The sequence below is a fragment of the Prionailurus viverrinus genome, chromosome D3 (genome assembly GCF_022837055.1).
Source record: "Prionailurus viverrinus isolate Anna chromosome D3, UM_Priviv_1.0, whole genome shotgun sequence".
Lineage (NCBI taxonomy): Eukaryota > Metazoa > Chordata > Mammalia > Carnivora > Felidae > Prionailurus > Prionailurus viverrinus.
The window spans coordinates 64,013,486-64,031,165 of NC_062572.1; the positions used below are offsets into that span (position 1 = coordinate 64,013,486).

General features: G+C 35.2%; 1 protein-coding gene across 2 annotated transcripts in view; it reads left to right on the top strand.

Moving 5' to 3' along the window:
* The window catches only part of PIK3C3 (phosphatidylinositol 3-kinase catalytic subunit type 3), a 151,954-nt gene that overhangs the window by 48,062 nt on the left and 86,212 nt on the right, over window positions 1–17,680 (top strand). Inside the window, exons 5-9 of one of the 2 annotated variants that reach the window (XM_047828089.1) lie at window positions 2,599–2,685; window positions 4,785–4,880; window positions 7,489–7,560; window positions 10,734–10,838; window positions 11,500–11,592. In XM_047828089.1, the coding sequence (XP_047684045.1) occupies window positions 2,599–2,685; window positions 4,785–4,880; window positions 7,489–7,560; window positions 10,734–10,838; window positions 11,500–11,592 (453 nt within the window). The remainder of the gene's footprint in view (window positions 1–2,598; window positions 2,686–4,784; window positions 4,881–7,488; window positions 7,561–10,733; window positions 10,839–11,499; window positions 11,593–17,680) is intronic. The other variant, XM_047828090.1, reaches the window with a different exon arrangement.

Here is a 17,680-nt window from a genome sequence, read left to right on the forward strand (position 1 = left end):
AGATTCTCTGCTGTCCTGTATACTGTTTTCAAGCCCAGCGATTAATTTTATGAGTATTATTCTAAATTCACTTTCTGTTATATTATTTAAATCCTTTTTGATCAGCTCATTAGCTGTTGTTATTTCCTGGAGATTCTTCTGAGGGGAGTTCTTCCGCTTGGTCATTTTGGATAGTCCCTGGAGTGGTGCGGACCTGCAGGGCACTTCCCCTGTGCTGTAGTGTATAACTGGAGTTGGTGGGCGGGGCCGCAGTCAGACCTGATGTCTGTCCCCAGCCCACCGCTGGGGCCACGGTCAGACTGGTGTGTGCCTTCTCTTCCCCTCTCCTAGGGGCGGGATTCACTGTGGGGTGGTGTGGCTCGTCTGGGCTACTTGCACCGTGCCAGGCTTGTGATGCTGGGGATCTGGCGTATTAGCTGGGGTGGGTAGGCAAGGTGCTCGGGGGCAGGAGGGGCAGGCTTAGATCGCTTCTCCTTAGGTGATCCACTTCAGGAGGGGCCCTGTGGCAGCGGGAGGGAGTCAGATCCGCTGCCGGAGGTTTGGCTCCGCCGAAGCGCAGAGTTGGGTGTTTGCGCGGAGCGAGCAAGTTCCCCGGCAGGAACAGGTTCTCTTTGGGATTTCGGCTGGGGGATGGGCGGGGGAGATGGCGCTGGCGAGCGCCTTTGTTCCCCACCAAACTGAGCTCTGTTGTCAGGGGGCTCAGCAGCTCTCCCTCCCTTTGTCCTCCAGCCTTCCCGCTTTCCGAGCAGAGCTGTTAACTTATGACCTCCCAGACGCTAAGTCGCGCTTGTTGTGGGAACACAGTCCGTCAGGCCCCTCCACTTTTGCAAGCCAGACTCGGTGGCTGTGCTTGGCCGGCGAGCCGCCCCTCCGCCCCGGCTCCCTCCCGCCAGTCCGTGGAGCGCGCACCGCCTCGCCGCCCTTCCTACCCTCTTCCGTGGGCCTCTCGTCTGCGTTTGGCTCCGGCGACTCCGTTCTGCTAATCCTCTGGCGGTTTTCTGGGTTATTTAGGCAGATGTAGATGGAATCTAAGTGATCAGCAGGACGTGCGGTGAGCCCAGCGTCCTCCTAAGCCACCATCTTGCCGCCGACCTCTTTTTTTTTTTTTTAAAGAGAACGAGCACCAACAATCTCAAGCAGGCTCCAAGCCCAGCACAGAGCCTGGTTCGGTGGCTCATTTTCATGACTTTGAGATCATGACGTGAGCTGAAATCAAGAGTCAGACACTCAACGGACTGAGCCACCTAGGTGCCCCAAGTGGTATCTTGTTTTAACTTGCATTTCCTTGATGACATATTGGTCATTTGCCATCTATGTGTTTTCTTTGATGAGTTGTCTGTTAAGGTTCTTTGGCACATTTTTCTTAATTAAGTTGCTTATTTTCTTACTGAATTTTAGGAGTTCTTTGTATATTTTTCATAACAGTCCTTTATCAGGTCTTTTGCAAATATTTTCTCCTAATCTGTGGCTTAGTTTCTCATTTTCTTAACAGTGTCTTTCACAGAGCAGAAGTTTTTCTAATTTTAATGAAGTCCAGCTTGTCAGTGATCTCTTTCATGGATTGTGCCTTTGTACTGCATTTAAAAAAAATCACCTCCATACCCAAGTTCATCTAGTTTTCTCCTATATTATCTCCTAGGAATTTTATAATTTTGCATTTTGCATTTAGGTGTATAATCTATTCTAATTTAATTTTTGTGTGTAAGTTCTGTGTCTAGATGCATTTTTTTGCATGTAGATGTCCACTTGTTCCATCACCATTTGTTGAGAAGACTGTCTTTGCTCCATTATGTTGTCCCTGTTCCTTTGCCAAAGATCATATGTCTGTCTTTATGGAGTCTAGTTCTGGGTTCTGGGTTTTGTTTACATGATTTATTCATCTGTTCTTTTGCCAATACCAAACTGTCTTGATTACCGTAGCTTTATATTAATCTTCAAGTTGGGTAGTGTCAGTCCTTCAATTTTGTTCTTCTTCAGTATTATGTTGGCTATTCTTGGTCTTTTGCCACTCCATATAAACTTTAGAATCAGTTGACATCTACAAAATGTCTTGCTGTAATTTTGACTGGGATTATATTGATTCTATAGATCAAGTTGGGAGATACTGACATCTTTACAGTATTGAACCTTCCTATCCATGAGCAGAATATCTCTCCATTTATTTAGTTCTTGGATTTTGTTCCACAGATTTTTGTAAGTTTCTTCATGTAGATCATGTTTTGTTCGATTTATACCAGTCTCATTTTTGGGGTGCTGATGTAAATTATACTGTGTTTTTGATTTCAAATTTGACTTATTATTGGTATGTAGGAAAGGGATTGACTTTCATATATTAACCTTGAATCATGCAACTTTACTATATAATTGCTTATTAGTTCCTGGAGTTTTTTTGATCTTTCTTTATTTTCTACATAGATAATCATGTCATATGCAGATAAAGGCAGTTTCATTTCTTTCTTTGAAATTCTTATGCCATTTATTTCCTGTTTAATGTCTTATTGCACTTTTTCCCACTATTATGTTGATGATCATTACCATTTTTATTCTCCTTTCTGTGAAATCTATGTTAAAATTTTCTTCATTGTATTTGTTCTGCAGCTCACCAAAGCTCATCGACAAGGACACATGGTGAAAGTAGACTGGCTGGACAGATTGACATTTAGAGAAATAGAAATGATAAATGAGGTGGGTTGTATCACTCGTTTTTTGCATTTTGTTTTCTTACAAAATATTTTTTCCATATTTCTAACTCAAACTTTGTTTTTTTTTTTTAACTATATCTTATTATGAGAGAGCATGTGCATGTGTGCATGAATGGGGGAGGGGCAGAGAGAGAGGAAGATAGAATCCTAAGCATGCTCTATGCTGCCAGCATGGAGATCGACTTGGGGCTTGATCCCAGGAACCATGAGATGGTGACCTCAGCTTAAGTGACTGAGCCATCAGGCAGCCCTCTAAGTCAAACTTTTTGAGAAGCATTGTTTATTGACAGATAACTTACAAATGTGAGAGCATTGAGGATAACCTGTAGTTGTGAGTTCTATGGTAATAATTGGGAAATTTGAGATACCTGTTTTTCTTTAATTTTAATGTTCTCTCAAACCATGAAGTAGGTATAAGTTATCCTTAGTGTACTGAGTATTATACAAGTGAAGCCTGTGTTAAACTTGATGCCTCTTTTGGGTGTTCTCTTTCTCCATTTGGCAGCATATATTTATGTTCAATTCAGTATTGGATTCTTTCAACCCAGTGCTACCTGTTTATTTCAGTAATCTTAAGTCATTGTTAGTAATTCTCCCCAGTTAAGATACTGTGTGTATTATGTACTACGTACAGCACTCTGCACCCTTTGTAAAGTTACATGGTTGAAAGTAATTTGTTTTTTAATCTTGTTTACTGGCCCAAAATATGTTTAATTAAAAGATGGCTTCCGTGAAACTCTGAAAGTTAGAACAAAGTTTTCTTTTCTTTTTTATATATTTGCACTGACATACTACATGTTTGGCCTAACATTCTGTGTCTGGGTAATAGAGAGAACAATTATTTTAATCACATTAGGAGAGAGGAATTTCAATTTTTGTGATATGCCTAATTTACTGTGATTACCACAGGGCATAACTGACTTATATTCTGTGAATGTTTTTTTAGCAGGTTGAAAGAGAGAAATTTTTAATTTACAATGAACACTTATAAAAGTTAAATTCTACTATTGTTTATTTAAAAAAAATGAGTGTTTTGTTTAACAATACTTACATTCAGTATGAATAAACTGGGCATCTTTTCTAAATTCATAATACATTTTCATATTGAAACTGAAAGAAAAATTTATTTTTTGAATTTTTATAATAGCTACATTCCTAAAATAGTTAAATCAAAGTGTTTTCATTTTTCTGTTCTTCAACTTAGATACCCTTGAGTGTAGAAGAAGCTGTGTCACAGCTTACTTTGTCCAGCCTTACTCACCTTCCCTTCTTTAAAAGATAGGAGAGCATTGCCGTTACCATAATTAGACTATTATATGCTTCATAAAGCTGAACAATTTAAGTGACTTCTTTAGACCTTTATGATTTTATACATACAGGTTTAATACCATTTTTAAAACTGGGTTAAGACTTATCACCCTTTTAGACTTTATTTTCACTTTATTATTGTCCTAGTGTTTGCTTTTTCCTTAAGAGGACACATTTATACATGCAATATTTTTTTATGTTGGAGAAAAGTAACTATTTCCCAGTATATTTAAAGTATATTGATAAAAATGTATAAATGATTGCCAGTTATCTTAAGACCATTTGTGAATTGTGAATAACTTGTAAAGGTTGTATCTGGGAAGCTCAAATAGCTTCTGTTTTTAATTATATACTTTATTTAATTTACATACTTAGACATATGATTTAAGGATAAACAGTTATTTGCTTAAATTAGAAGTACAAAACATCTTTATTTCTGAAATAAAATAGTTTTCGTGAAAATGTATATAAAATACCTTCCAAGATTTTATATAATATAATCCAACTAGAATAAACCAGAAATGTCATTGACTTTGAGGAGGGAGTTATAGGAGAATAGTAGACACTACTTTATAAAACAATGGTGCTATATAAAATAAAATAACAGTACTGTATAAAACAGTGTGTTTATAATAATGAAATAAAAATTTACTACATTTTAAGTTGTACTTGATAGGTCATGTATTACTGAATTGGAAATAATGATGTATTACTGATCCTTTAAAGGAATGTTGAAGATCATTATTTTTCATAAAAATCTTTTTTTTTTTTTAGAGTGAAAAACGAAGTTCTAATTTCATGTACTTGATGGTTGAGTTTCGATGTGTCAAGTGTGATGATAAGGAATATGGTATTGTTTATTATGAAAAGGTATTTGTCTTGGAACTGTTTATAGTCTCTGAAGTAGAGGGGAGGGGAAACATTAAAAAAAATTACTGTTGTACCTGCTGAGATGAATTATTTGGTTGCAGGATAGCAGCAGACAGCTGTCAGCCGCAGCTGTTTGTGTATACACAAATCAGATCATATAGCTACAACAAGATTACAAAAACCGATCATTCATATAATGGAGTTCTGGATTCCAGAATTCAATAAATATGCAACAGATTAAAAACTTTTTGATTAATTGTTTTGTAAATTGACAAGTAGAACATTAAAGCAATAGCTTTGTTAACAATTGATATTCATTTCAAAAATAAAAAGAATAATTTTTTTAAGTGATAAGGTGTTGAAAATTAAGCGTATACTTCTTATTTGAGTAAGCATATATAATGTATTGGAATTGTATATGTGATCCTTACATAAGTATGCTTATGAAAGCCATTCTAAATATGTATTTTTTATATATAATTAATGCAGAATTAAGAAAACCATGTTATCTGACTGAGTGATAGCAAGTACGCACTTATGGATTTGTTCTGGTCTGCTCATTATGCAGAAGAAAGTACGTGTATGTTTGATATGTAGCTAGATGAAAAATATCTGTGCCTTTAATGCTTGTTGAAGGGTCTTAATTTAAGCACTATAGAAATAATTGCATGCATAGTTCAGAACTACGTAAACCAGGTATTATTGTGGAAATACTTAGGTGCTTAAATCATCGTGGGTGAGGACAGACTTTTTGATACATGGCATAATAGAATAATATTTCTTCTAGTATATAGTTATATGCAGTATATTTGTTTATTAGAGGCAGCACTTCTAAATTATATTTACACTCTAGTGTTATTTATTAAAGCTGTCTCAGTGATTTTTGAAAATATACATCTTTTTATAACTATAAATTATTTGAAAGATCTTTTTATAATGGAGTTTTAAGGTTTATGTAGTTCATTTATGATCATTTTTTTGATACTTTTCAAGTTAACATATATCTTTTTCTCTTAGGCTTGTACCCCTTCTCTTTAATAAAAGGTTAGGAAAAGTTAACTTGTTTCAGGTTTTTATTTTATAAATGATAGTCTTTGGTAAAAAGACATTAGGAAGGTAGACTATTTAACATTGTTTATTAATTCATTAGAAAAACTGCATTAAAAACAGTGGGAAATACAGATGAGTGAAATTATTTTGTCACTAATACACTTTAATAAACTCACATTTTACATTTTATACTATATATCATATAATTTAAAGCATTATTTCCTGCCCATGTGGAGTTTATATTGCAAAAACATGATAATGGAAATGGTACTTTCAAACATAAGAGATGTGAAGAATCTTTTGAGAGACAGCTTTGATAATAGATGAAATAATAACAGAACAAAAATTAGAAGAATTTCAAGTATTTTTGAAAAGGTTCTTGACCCCTTTCTACTGCTTCTTGAAAATTGCTCATAAATTAATGCCTGTCTACCTACCCTGTCATATTTCCACTTAGTGTAAAGATTGCTGGGCCAGTGTATTGAATCTAATGGAAATAGACTTTCTTGTCACCTGTCTTTTGTGACAGATAGCCTTAGTGAAGATTACTTGTCACAGTTGGGCTGATAAATGTGTCTTCTGGTATTGTGACTGAGAACCAGCCTGTTAAACAACGGCTGCGGGAATTTGTGGTTTTTTTGTAAGACTCAATTATTGAACTAAAGTCAAGTCACAGTACTTCCCCTATTTCAGTCTCTCCTGGTTTTGTGCACATTATCTAACAAAGGAAATACTAGCATTTGGAAATTGACAGAAAAACTTGATCCAAGATGTACAGTTAGGAGGAAATGAATTTTGCCCTTAATTAGTTTAGCTTTTCCCACTATGTACACAGTGACATTTATTATGCTGAATTACTTCTCTTGCCTGATTTGGATAAAAATAAAAGCCAATACTCTTCAAAAATGATAATACCAACAAAATAAGGCAGCTTTATTTCTTAATAATTGATGGATTGATTCTTTTTATTTAGGTTTGCATTGCATTGAGGAGGTGTCCCTCTAAGAAGCAATGCTGCTGAGTCTCTGTGTATAAAGTTCAGCAACATTAACTCCACACCTAAAATTTGACTTCTTTGAATGGAACTTTATTGTGATAATTTGAGAAGTTACCAACATCTACTCAGTAGTTTTTGCAAATAATGCAACACATCCCTTGTGCATTTTATTCATATTTATACTTATTATATTTTAATTATACTTTGTGGTTTCTTGTTTTAAGTTGGAAAATGAGGACATACTAATTTTGACCCATTATCATTATAAACAGTTAAAAAAACTTACAAAAACAATCTACTAATTTCTATATCTAATATATCTAAAAACTGTAACAACTTTTTGTTAGATTTTATTTTTCCCAAAGTATTTCCTCAGCAACAACAGGTTAAAAAATGGATATGTATTTTAAAATACAGTTGAAAGAAGATACTTTTTTTTAAAAGGGAGGAATAATGTTCATTAAATAGAATTAAAATACATAGGATGTGCATTATCATACATTATTTTTTACTATTTGGTTAAATTTTATCTGTTTTTTAACTTACTACACTGTAACCCAGGATGGTGATGAGTCATCTCCAATTTTAACAAGTTTTGAGATAGTGAAGGTTCCTGATCCTCAGATGTCTATGGTGAGTTATTGTCAAATTTCTTATGAAAGTGTGTTTCTCCACAGTGATTATGACTTGGATCCACACATACACTTTCTTTTAAAAAAGTATGTAACTAATTCAGACACCTAAAAGTAATTCATAAGTCCATTTTAGCTATCTGGAGTCAAGTTCAGTGAACTTTTACAGTATCAACACCTAAAAATAAGGTCAGGAGAGTATAGTATTGGGGAACCATTTTATTTGATTATTGGAAGAGTTAGGGAATGTAGTCTTGAGAACTTAGGGAACAGGTATTTGAAAGGTTGTCGTCATGTGGAAGGGGAGTTTGTTTATACTGGAATGAAACTGTAGGCTCAATGGATAATTACAGGGAGACTGATTTTGTTGGAAAATATGGAAGATTGTTGTAGCTACAAGGACTTTTTTATTTGGATCATGGTGACTTGGATGATTTTGAGAGATACCTACATATGGAAGTTTGAGATGATAGCACTTTCAGGGATAGGAAACAGGAAGAATTCTTACTTTGTACCAGAGGATTAATTAGATGACTTTAAATTTAGAAAGTTTCAGGCAAAAAATACTTTTAGTAGCATAATGGATACCATGATATTCACACTTAAAACTCCTTTACATCACTCTGAACCATCTTATTCTTATTTTTTTTACCTTTCTAATTGGATTAGTTACCTTCCTAATCAGACCAAAGTGGATTAAAAGTGGCATATTAGAAGATAAAAACATGATGATAGAGGTAAATACACATCATTAAAGCAGGAAGTAATAACTGATGGCCCAACACCAAAGGAAGAGATGGCAGAAAAAAAGCATAAAAATTAGGGAAAAAAAGGTCACTTGCAAATCTTTTAGAAACAAACATCCTGAATTCCTTCACAGTCCCTATGCGTAGTATAATAAATTCGAGTTAGTATGTCTAAAATTGAAACTGAATTTTCATTATAAGATGATATTATATTTTTTATTCTGGATATTTGAAACACATGAATGGACATTTTATGCTTACCTTCAAAGTGGCCAACAGTAAAAAAGATTTTTGGGGGCACCTGGGTGGCTCAGTCCATTGGGCACCCTGTGTCGGGCTCTGTGCTGACAACTCAGAGCCTGGAGCCTGCTTCAGATTCTGTGTCTCCTCCTCTCTGCCCCTGCCCTGCTCATGCTGTCTCCCCCTGTCTCTCAATAGTAAATAAACATTTAAAAAAATGTAAGAAAAAGAAAAAGTTTTTTATACCAGGACCTTAGTTAGCACTGTTACTCCTACCAAAAAGTCTGGTAAATGAGATGTTTGTATTTTTAGTGTATTCTTTTCTAAAGAAGATACTCATCAAGAGTTAATAGCTTTAGGGTGCCTGGGTGGCTAAGTTGAGTGTCCAAAATTGGTCCAGCATCACAATCTTGCAGTTCCTGGGTTCTAGCTCCACATCTGGCTTGCTGCTGTCAGCGTGGAGCCTGCTCTGGATCTCCTGTCTAGCTTCTCTCTCTGCCCCTCTCCCGCTTGCACTCTCTCTCAAAAATAAATAAAGCTTAAAAAAAAAAAAGAATTATACCTTTAACATTATGGATACTGTAATTAAAACAAAACAAAACAGGGGTGCCTGGATGACTCAGTCGTTTAAGCGTCTGACTTTGGCTCAGGTCATGATCTAACTGGTGAGTTCCAGCCCCACATCAGGCACTGTGCTGACAGATGAGAGCCTGGAGGTTGCTTCACATTCTGTCTCCCTCTCTCTCTGCCTCTCTCTGGCTTGAGCTCTGTCTTTCTCTCTCTCTCAAAAATAAATAAATATTAAAAAAAATGTTAAAACAATTAAAAAACGTTTTAAATGCAAGTGGGCAAACACTAAAAAGATAGAAATCCAAAACTAAAACAAAAAACCAAAACTACTCTCCTTATCCCCTGTGCTCAAAAATTTAGTTCAGTTTGTAGTCATGATTATTTACCAAATAGAGGACTATATTTTAACAACAACAATAACAAAAAACCCCAGCTATTATACTACTGAATCAGAGAATAAAGCACTATAAAACTTCTGTAATTATAAGCACATGTACTAGCACGTGTACATACACAGATAGACACAGATAGACTGATAGAAAAGCAGAAAAAGCCCAGAAATAGATCCAAGTACATATGCAAATTAGTGTATGATAATTAGTGGCATTTCATTACTGGAACATAGTCGTGGGGAACTGGTTAGCAATTTATAGAAAGATAAAATCAGACCCATACCTCACATCATACATTTCGAAAAAGATTAAGTCAGATCCATACTTCACATCATACTTAGAGAAAAATTCCAAATAGATCAGGGATTTAAGTATTAAAATCAAACCTTACTAGTACTTTACTGTCAGTGTAGGGAAAGCTTTGTAATCATATTATGACTCAAAATCTAGAGACTGTAAAAGAAATGATTGATAAATGTGACTACGTTAAAACAATCATGGCAAAACACTATAACAAAGTCAAAAGACAAGTGACAAACTGGAAGAAACTCTTTTTGACCTACATCGCAGACAAAGGGATGAGTATCTAATGTATTGAGGATTCTTAAAAACTGAAGTAATAAAGGACCAGAAAGCCAATTGGAAATTAGGAAAAAGATATGAATAGATAATTCACACATGCAAAATAAAAATAAAATAAAAAAATCCCTTAAGCAAAGACAGTATGTTCAAAACTAATGGCTTTGGCTATAGTTAAAATAGTCCATACCAAGTATACCTATGTATGTTCAAGCATTATGGTCACCATCCCTTCCATCAGTCACTGCTGGCAGATGTCCCAGGGTCATTAGGAGCTCATAGGAAGAGGGAATGCTTTAGTCTGAGTTGTCAGGGAAGATTTTAGAGTAAAGGTGATACCCGAGTGGGTATGAAAGCCTTGAATATATGAAGAATGAGGGGTATAATGAGGTATTTTAAGAAGCTGGAACGGTATGTGCATATTATGGCACTAGTGAAGCATAAGGCATATTTAGTTACCCTATCTCAATATGGTGATATTTAAAAGAAACATACACAGGGGATGAAAGTTGTAACAAGAATAAAATGTTAATTATTTTAAAATGGTTTTAAGTAAGCAACTACTTACTTTTATATTTCTAATTGGCTATTGAAACTTCCTTTTGATGAAGTTTACATTATGGATTAATTTTATAAATAATTTATAGGAGAATTTAGTTGAGAGCAAACATCACAAGCTTGCCCGGAGTTTAAGAAGTGGACCTTCTGACCATGATCTCAAACCTAACGCTGCCACAAGAGATCAACTAAATGTAAGAGAATTTATGGACCAATAATATAAAAATAATGAAATGTGTAATTTAGTTGCAATTGATGTGATAACCACTTCATTTGAAAGTGATTCAGGTGCATGTGTTTTCCAGGGTAAGGAAATCTGCATAATTTCAACAATTTTGCATTTTCTGTATGTTTTTTGAAATCAATTTTGGGGCTTTAAGAAAATATATTAATCCTGGAGACAGAGAGACAAATAGTATATACTTTCTTGATATAGTGGTCTGGCCACCATATAGAAACTGGCCCCAAGGTACATTGCCTGAGGGAAAGCCTTGGTGTGCAGATATGCATTGTTGTGTGCTTTGACTTGACAGGGAAAGTGTTCATTATTTATTTCCTTTTTCCTTTTGGAAAGAAAGGGGGATTTTGTTATTTTGATATGGTTTATTTTTTGGTTGAATTAAATGAGCTCTGTAGTTATAGATTTCTATATGGAGTGTCCCTGCACTCTAATAATATCCTTTTTTGGACTGAGAAGTACAGCAAATTTAAGCCTTACTCTGCTTCATGTACATTTCTCTACTTCTGTAATATTCTACTATAGAAATATTTAAATAAATGAAAAATTTTAAATGAAATGGAAATACATAGGAAGAGTATATTTAACCAACGTAGTTCTTTTTTTCTTTGTTGTAGATTATTGTGAGTTATCCACCAACCAAGCAACTTACATATGAAGAACAAGATCTTGTTTGGAAGTTTAGATATTATCTCACTAATCAAGAAAAAGTGAGTATCTTGAATATTTTCGTATATCAGATTTATTTGCAAAACTTGTTACTAATGAACAGGAGAGGTAAAACTGCCATGGAAATAAAATGTTATTGTCAAAATAAAAACATGCTCTAGAGCAATATATATGATACTTCATTTTTTAAATATTACAAAGGGTATATACACAAAGATACATGTACCAGTTTGTTGCTGCATAGATTATGTATAGGTGCATAGTTTGAATGTGTTAAATCAGAGAGACTTGGGTTCACTTTTGGTACCACTACTTATTCTTACTAGGTAAGGTGAGGAGAATTGCCTTGGAAACTTGGTTTCCTCATTTTTCTGGTGATGACAATCCTTGATAGGTGAGGTAATACTGGTGAATAACCTGGCCAAGTACCTGGCACATAGTAGATGCAGAGTAAATGTTTCATCTCTATCTTCATGGTTCTCACCTCTTTGAACTTGGATGACTACCAAACTATTTATGTTATTAAAAGGAATATAGAACTTTGGAGGAGATGTGGCTGGAGAGGGAGTATGAGAAATGTAATTTGAAATGTATAAGTTGAGTCACAGAGTGGGAACCATCTTGGCATGCGGAATAGAGGCAAGGTCAGAACTAGACATTTGCTTTTCTTAATGAAACCATGGAGTTACTAAGTTTCTGGAGAGAATTAGGATAAAGTAGTCAGCACTAGATTACAGTCTAGGGACTTGGTTCTGAGTCTTACAGTTGCCACTAAGAAGCTTTTTGAGTACTGGCAAATCACTTCCACCTGTCTGAATTTTAGTTTCTCATATTTAATATGAGTTGATTAAATGTGAACTTTAAGTCTCTTTTAGTTCTTAAAATAGTCTGTAAATTCTTAGAACATAGGTTCAAGGGCTAACTCTTAAGATATAAGAATAATAACCAGTATCTGTTAATCAGCCACAGTATGCCAGGGATCTTTTAAATCCCACAACAACCCCAGAATGTTGGTGTGATCATGAGTGTTCTATATATGAGGAAGCTTGAGTCTTAAAGACATTAAGGAACCTGTGCAAGAAGCACAAAGCTCTTATACCATCTTGGATGTGCTCACATCTGTGAATTAGAAGAGAACTTAGTGGATTTTAGAGAAAATATTTGCAACATCACGTACATGCCTCAGCAGGAATTATGAAATGTGTTGGGCACAAAACATAGCAGCATCAGGAAAATTAGTATCTGTCACAAAGCTATTACATAATTATATGAGAATGAATGAATATGTTTTACAATCTCATGAGACAGTCTTTAGCTACTTTAACTTGTTTTTCTGAAACAATTTTATTTCTTTTCATTTCTAAAGTAAAGGTAAAAATTCAATTGCAGCTCATCTTAAACTTTCCAGCTTTACTTCTTTATCTTTTATTGATGCCTTGGGAAATTCTTTGTAGATGAATTATATTAACTCTCCTTTACATCCTTAACAAGAGTGAAAGAAGAATTTTAAATTTCCTATAGCTTTGAGTGTTATTCTCTTCATGACTGCAAAAAAGGAAATATTCATCAATAAAAACTTAGGTTGTGATTCTGGGTTTCATAAAAAGATTGAGTTAGTACATGATACTCTGTTAAATGAAGAAAAACCTTGGTCACAGAAATTGCATCTTGAATGTAGAAGAGTGTTTGCTAAAACACACAGCAAGATATTGAATTAAACCTGTTAGAATGTATGGGTTCAAGAAGCATAGAAAAGATTTACAGAGCAGAACTGCCTTAGATAGAAACACTTGCAAGAAAAATTGTTTGTTTAAACAAGTAGTCACTTCCCACCAAAATTCAATTACTTCCAGATATGTGCAAAAGAAATAAAATGCTCAAGTGATATAAAGTATGTGACAAGTTTCATTTAACTAGTTGATTTCAAGTTTTTGAAATGTGGGTGATGAAACTTCAGTTCTCAGGACACATTATAGGATTCTTATGATCACTAGAGTAGAACAAACAATATTTCTTAATGTTTGGGAAGCACTTTTCAGTAGACCAGATATATATTGGCTTTCAAGTGACCAGAGGAATTATTCACACAGCCACATTTGTGTCTTTGTAATAATTTAAAATGGGTTTTGTAGAAAACAAATACTCTTGTACTCCTGTCCCTTAATTTACTTACACAAAGAAGTTCTTTCCGTGTCAGTTTCTCTGAAACTGATTTAGGTTATTTGGCATTGGGCCCTGAAGCTGAAAAGATTTGGTGGAGAGAAAACAGTGGTCAAAAATTGATGGAAATTAGTTCTTACAAACTTACATTTCTTATTTACTTTTTAATTAAACTTGGTCTTTCCACCTATTTTTTTCTAAATGCCCTGTCTTAAGTATTTTGGATGAAAACCTTCTACTCTGGATGTGATGTTGCACCTACGAAGTTCACAGTAATCACTTTATCTAGCAAAACCAGTGAAATTCAGGAAGATTTTAAAAATTTGTGGTCCATACTATGTAGAACTATTTCTACATAGTATGGAAAGTGGCTTATTATTATGAAATCCAAAATGTGAATATTGTATCTTTTCAAAACCAATAAATGGCAAATGGCTTCTTATACAAATGTTAATTGAAAATAACTTTCTTAATGCCTTCCTGTTATCTTTGGGGGAAAAAAAGCATAGCAACTGTCACACAGTGGAGGTAATAGTGATGCACTGAATGTTCATATGAGGCTTTTCCTGAAGTAGCTGTTGGGACCGTAACATCAGGACACTAATCATATTTGTGCTGTCAAGAAGTCAATGAGCAGCAGAAATGAATTCACTTCAGCAAGCAAAGTTACCACTTTGGCCTAGTCATATTTAGACTCTAGGCTTCGAGATAGCATTTCTCTGTCTTCATATAAATTAAAACTGTTTTTAGGGAAAGGATATTTATACAGAATCAAAATGGGGAAACATAAGCATGTAAATTGATTAAAGGTTATCCTCCTAATAAACATTTAGGTAATTACTATAATAGATATGTAGAGTATAGCAAGATCAGTGTGCTATGATATGAAGGAAATTTCACAGAGCAAAAGATTGGTCTTAAAGTTTGAATAAGCTTCGATGATACTTTTTATGTGATGATCATTTTTCATGGAGAAGAAAAGCATGAGTAAGGCAGCATGTTAAGTTCAGAGACAGAAAAATTTGTGTGAATGGTTATGAAATAAACAAGTTGGAGTCAGTTTGAGCCTTGGATTCTAGCTTGGGAATTGGATTTCACTGGTGATAGGAAACCACTAAAGCAACAGAGTATGTCTTAAGAAGTGGTGTTTTAAGGAAGTTGAATCAGGGTGGGTTGGAGCAGCTCTGAGAGTGAAAGAAGAGACCTAATTAGGAGACTCATGTATGATTTTGAGAGTGATCTTGGAGGGCAGGGGAAGGAGAGGAGAATGTGTAAGATGACTTGGTGACAACTCCCAGGAGTTAGGCTTGAGTGCCTGAAATAATGAAATAGGGCAAATGGAAGGAGCAGGGTGAGCAGATATTTTCAATTTTGAAATTAGAAGCACAACTGTGATACTGTGATCTAATAAGAAATATATACTTGGTTTTTGTTTCTGGCACAGTTTCTAAAGCCCTGGGGATTTCCTGAGTGGTAGGGATGGGGGTGGTGTCTTTTTGTTATTCATAATAAGCCCCTTTCAGCCATACCTGAGTTTATGCTAATGAAGTGATTCTTGCAAGATGGAGCTGGTTGCTAGAGGAACCAACCAGATGAATATGATTAGAGGGTTGGAATTTTCAACCCCACCCCATGATTTCTGGGAGAGGGAGTAGGCATTGCATTAATCAACACTGGCCAGAATAAATCAAACCTATGTAATGGAACCTTCATGAAAACCTATAATGACAAGGTCTGTAGAGCTTCTGGGTTGGTGAATGCATTCATGTGACAGGAGAGTGGCACATCCAAACCTCTATAGGGACAGAACCACCTCTGCTTGGGACCCTTCCAGACCTGTCCAATGTACCTTTTCATCTGGTTATTCATTCTGTATCCTTTGTAAAAAAACAGTAGTAATAAGTAAAGTATTTCTGAGTTTTGTGAACTATTATAGCAAATTACTGAGCCTGAGGAAGGTGTCATTGGTAACTTCTGATTTGTAGCCAAGTCACACACAAGTGTGGGCAACCTGGGGATCCAAAATTTGTAATTGGCTCTAAAACAGGAAGCAGTTTTGTGAGACTGACCCTTTAACCTGTGAAATCTTCAGTAACTCCAGGTAGTTTCAGAATTGAACTAGATTTTGGGACATCTAGTTGGTGTTCTCAGAGAATTAAGCAATTGTTTGGTGTGGAAAACGACACATTTGTTGTCAGAAGTGTCCTGAGTAGAGGAATAGATTTCCCTTTAGCAACAAATTAGAAATTTCCCATAACTTAGTTGGTAGAAGTTAAAAATAGATATATATATGATGAACATAGTTTTTTTCAGCTCTGAAGTGATTGTGAATGTGATTCTAAGAATAGGAGATAATAGTGAAGAGGTTCTAAGATCAGAAGGGAGGTTAATTAAATACTGCTATTTAGGGGCGCTTGGGTGGCTCAGTCGGTTAAGTGTCTGGTTTAGGTCATGATTCATGGTTTGTGAGTTTGAGCCCCGCATCGGGCTTTGCGCTGACAGCTCAGAGCCTGGAGCCTGCTTCCGATTCTGTGTCTCCCTCTCTCTGTCTGCCCTCCCTCCCTTGCTTGCTCTTTATCTCTCTTTCAAAAATAAACATTAAAAAAAAAATTGGAAATACTGCTATTTAAAACATGGCAATAAAAGTGGTAATGTCGTCATTTGACATTGCACCCAACATCAGAAGTAGAATAACAATAATATCAGATGATAAAATAATTAACATCAAATATATATTATTTCCAAATTATTTCCAAAGTACTGTTCTAAACATTTGCGTTCAGTAACTTATTTAATCATTACTGCAACTTTATAGGACAAGTCACTTAAAAGTTAAATAATGTGCTAGAGGTGACTCAGCCAAAAAGTCATGGAGCTGGGAATTAGTATTTGACCTCAAACACTCTGGCTCGAAAGCCTGTACTCTCCATTTATCAGTGGAAACTCTAAAGATAAAATTGCTTTTGAATCCTTAAATTTACATACATCAGTACAGCATCTTTAAAGGGCCAGGAATTAAGTATTATTATTGCTTCAGATTGTTACATTTTCTATCTTTCTCATTTCCCTTCTTTCTCATTTCCCTTGTTTTCCTTCTTCATTCTACTACCTCTTTGCTTACATTTGTAACATTCAGCATTAGAAAGTTGTATAATTCTTTGTACAGTGTCTTAAGTTCCTTGGCAGCAGCATGCTATAAATCTTACTAGTAAATCTGTAAATCTGAGAATCTGGGGGTTAGATTGTTTCAGTTATTGAGCTGAGTACATCAGCATGCTGCAAGATTTGCTTGTAAGTACATATCTGCACATTTCTATTAAGACTGCTGATGTGCTGTGAAATGGAAAAGGTTTTGCTGTAGTTATTTAAGAAGTATTGCTTTGCTTCAGCATTCAACATAGAAATGCATTCTAGAAGTGAAAAATAAAATGCATGGAATAAGTTAGAAGGGTGGTCTGTGTTCTTACATGGAGAGGGAGCACTGTGCTAAATGGCATGCTGTTGGTACTGAAGAAATGGATAGCTACCCTTTCGGAACAGACTCCAGTTGTAGAGATAAGAATGCCCACAAAAGTGTTTGGCAGTTAAGAAGAGCATCATTTGAATGAAAGGGGTAAAATTGAGGTAAGTACTAAAGGAAGAGCTCAAAGTTGCTGAGAACTTACTGGAAAAGTTGAGTCTGACAAGCTGGCCTTGAAGATGACACTACTGTTTGGGTGAAGAGCATAGGGAAAGCTTGTAGACAGGAATTAGAGAGTGATGTATTAATTAGGTTAAGTTGGTTGAAGCATAGAAAGAGAATGGGAGTTAGCTTAATGAGAGAGGATTGTGGTGAGAAGTATCATTGAAGTGTTTTGAGAAACAAGCCAAGGTTTTGTTGTTATGTTTGTTTTTGTAAATTAGAGTGATCCTATTATCTAATGGGAAACCACACTATAACACTATGGTAGTCATCATTTCTGTTGGAAA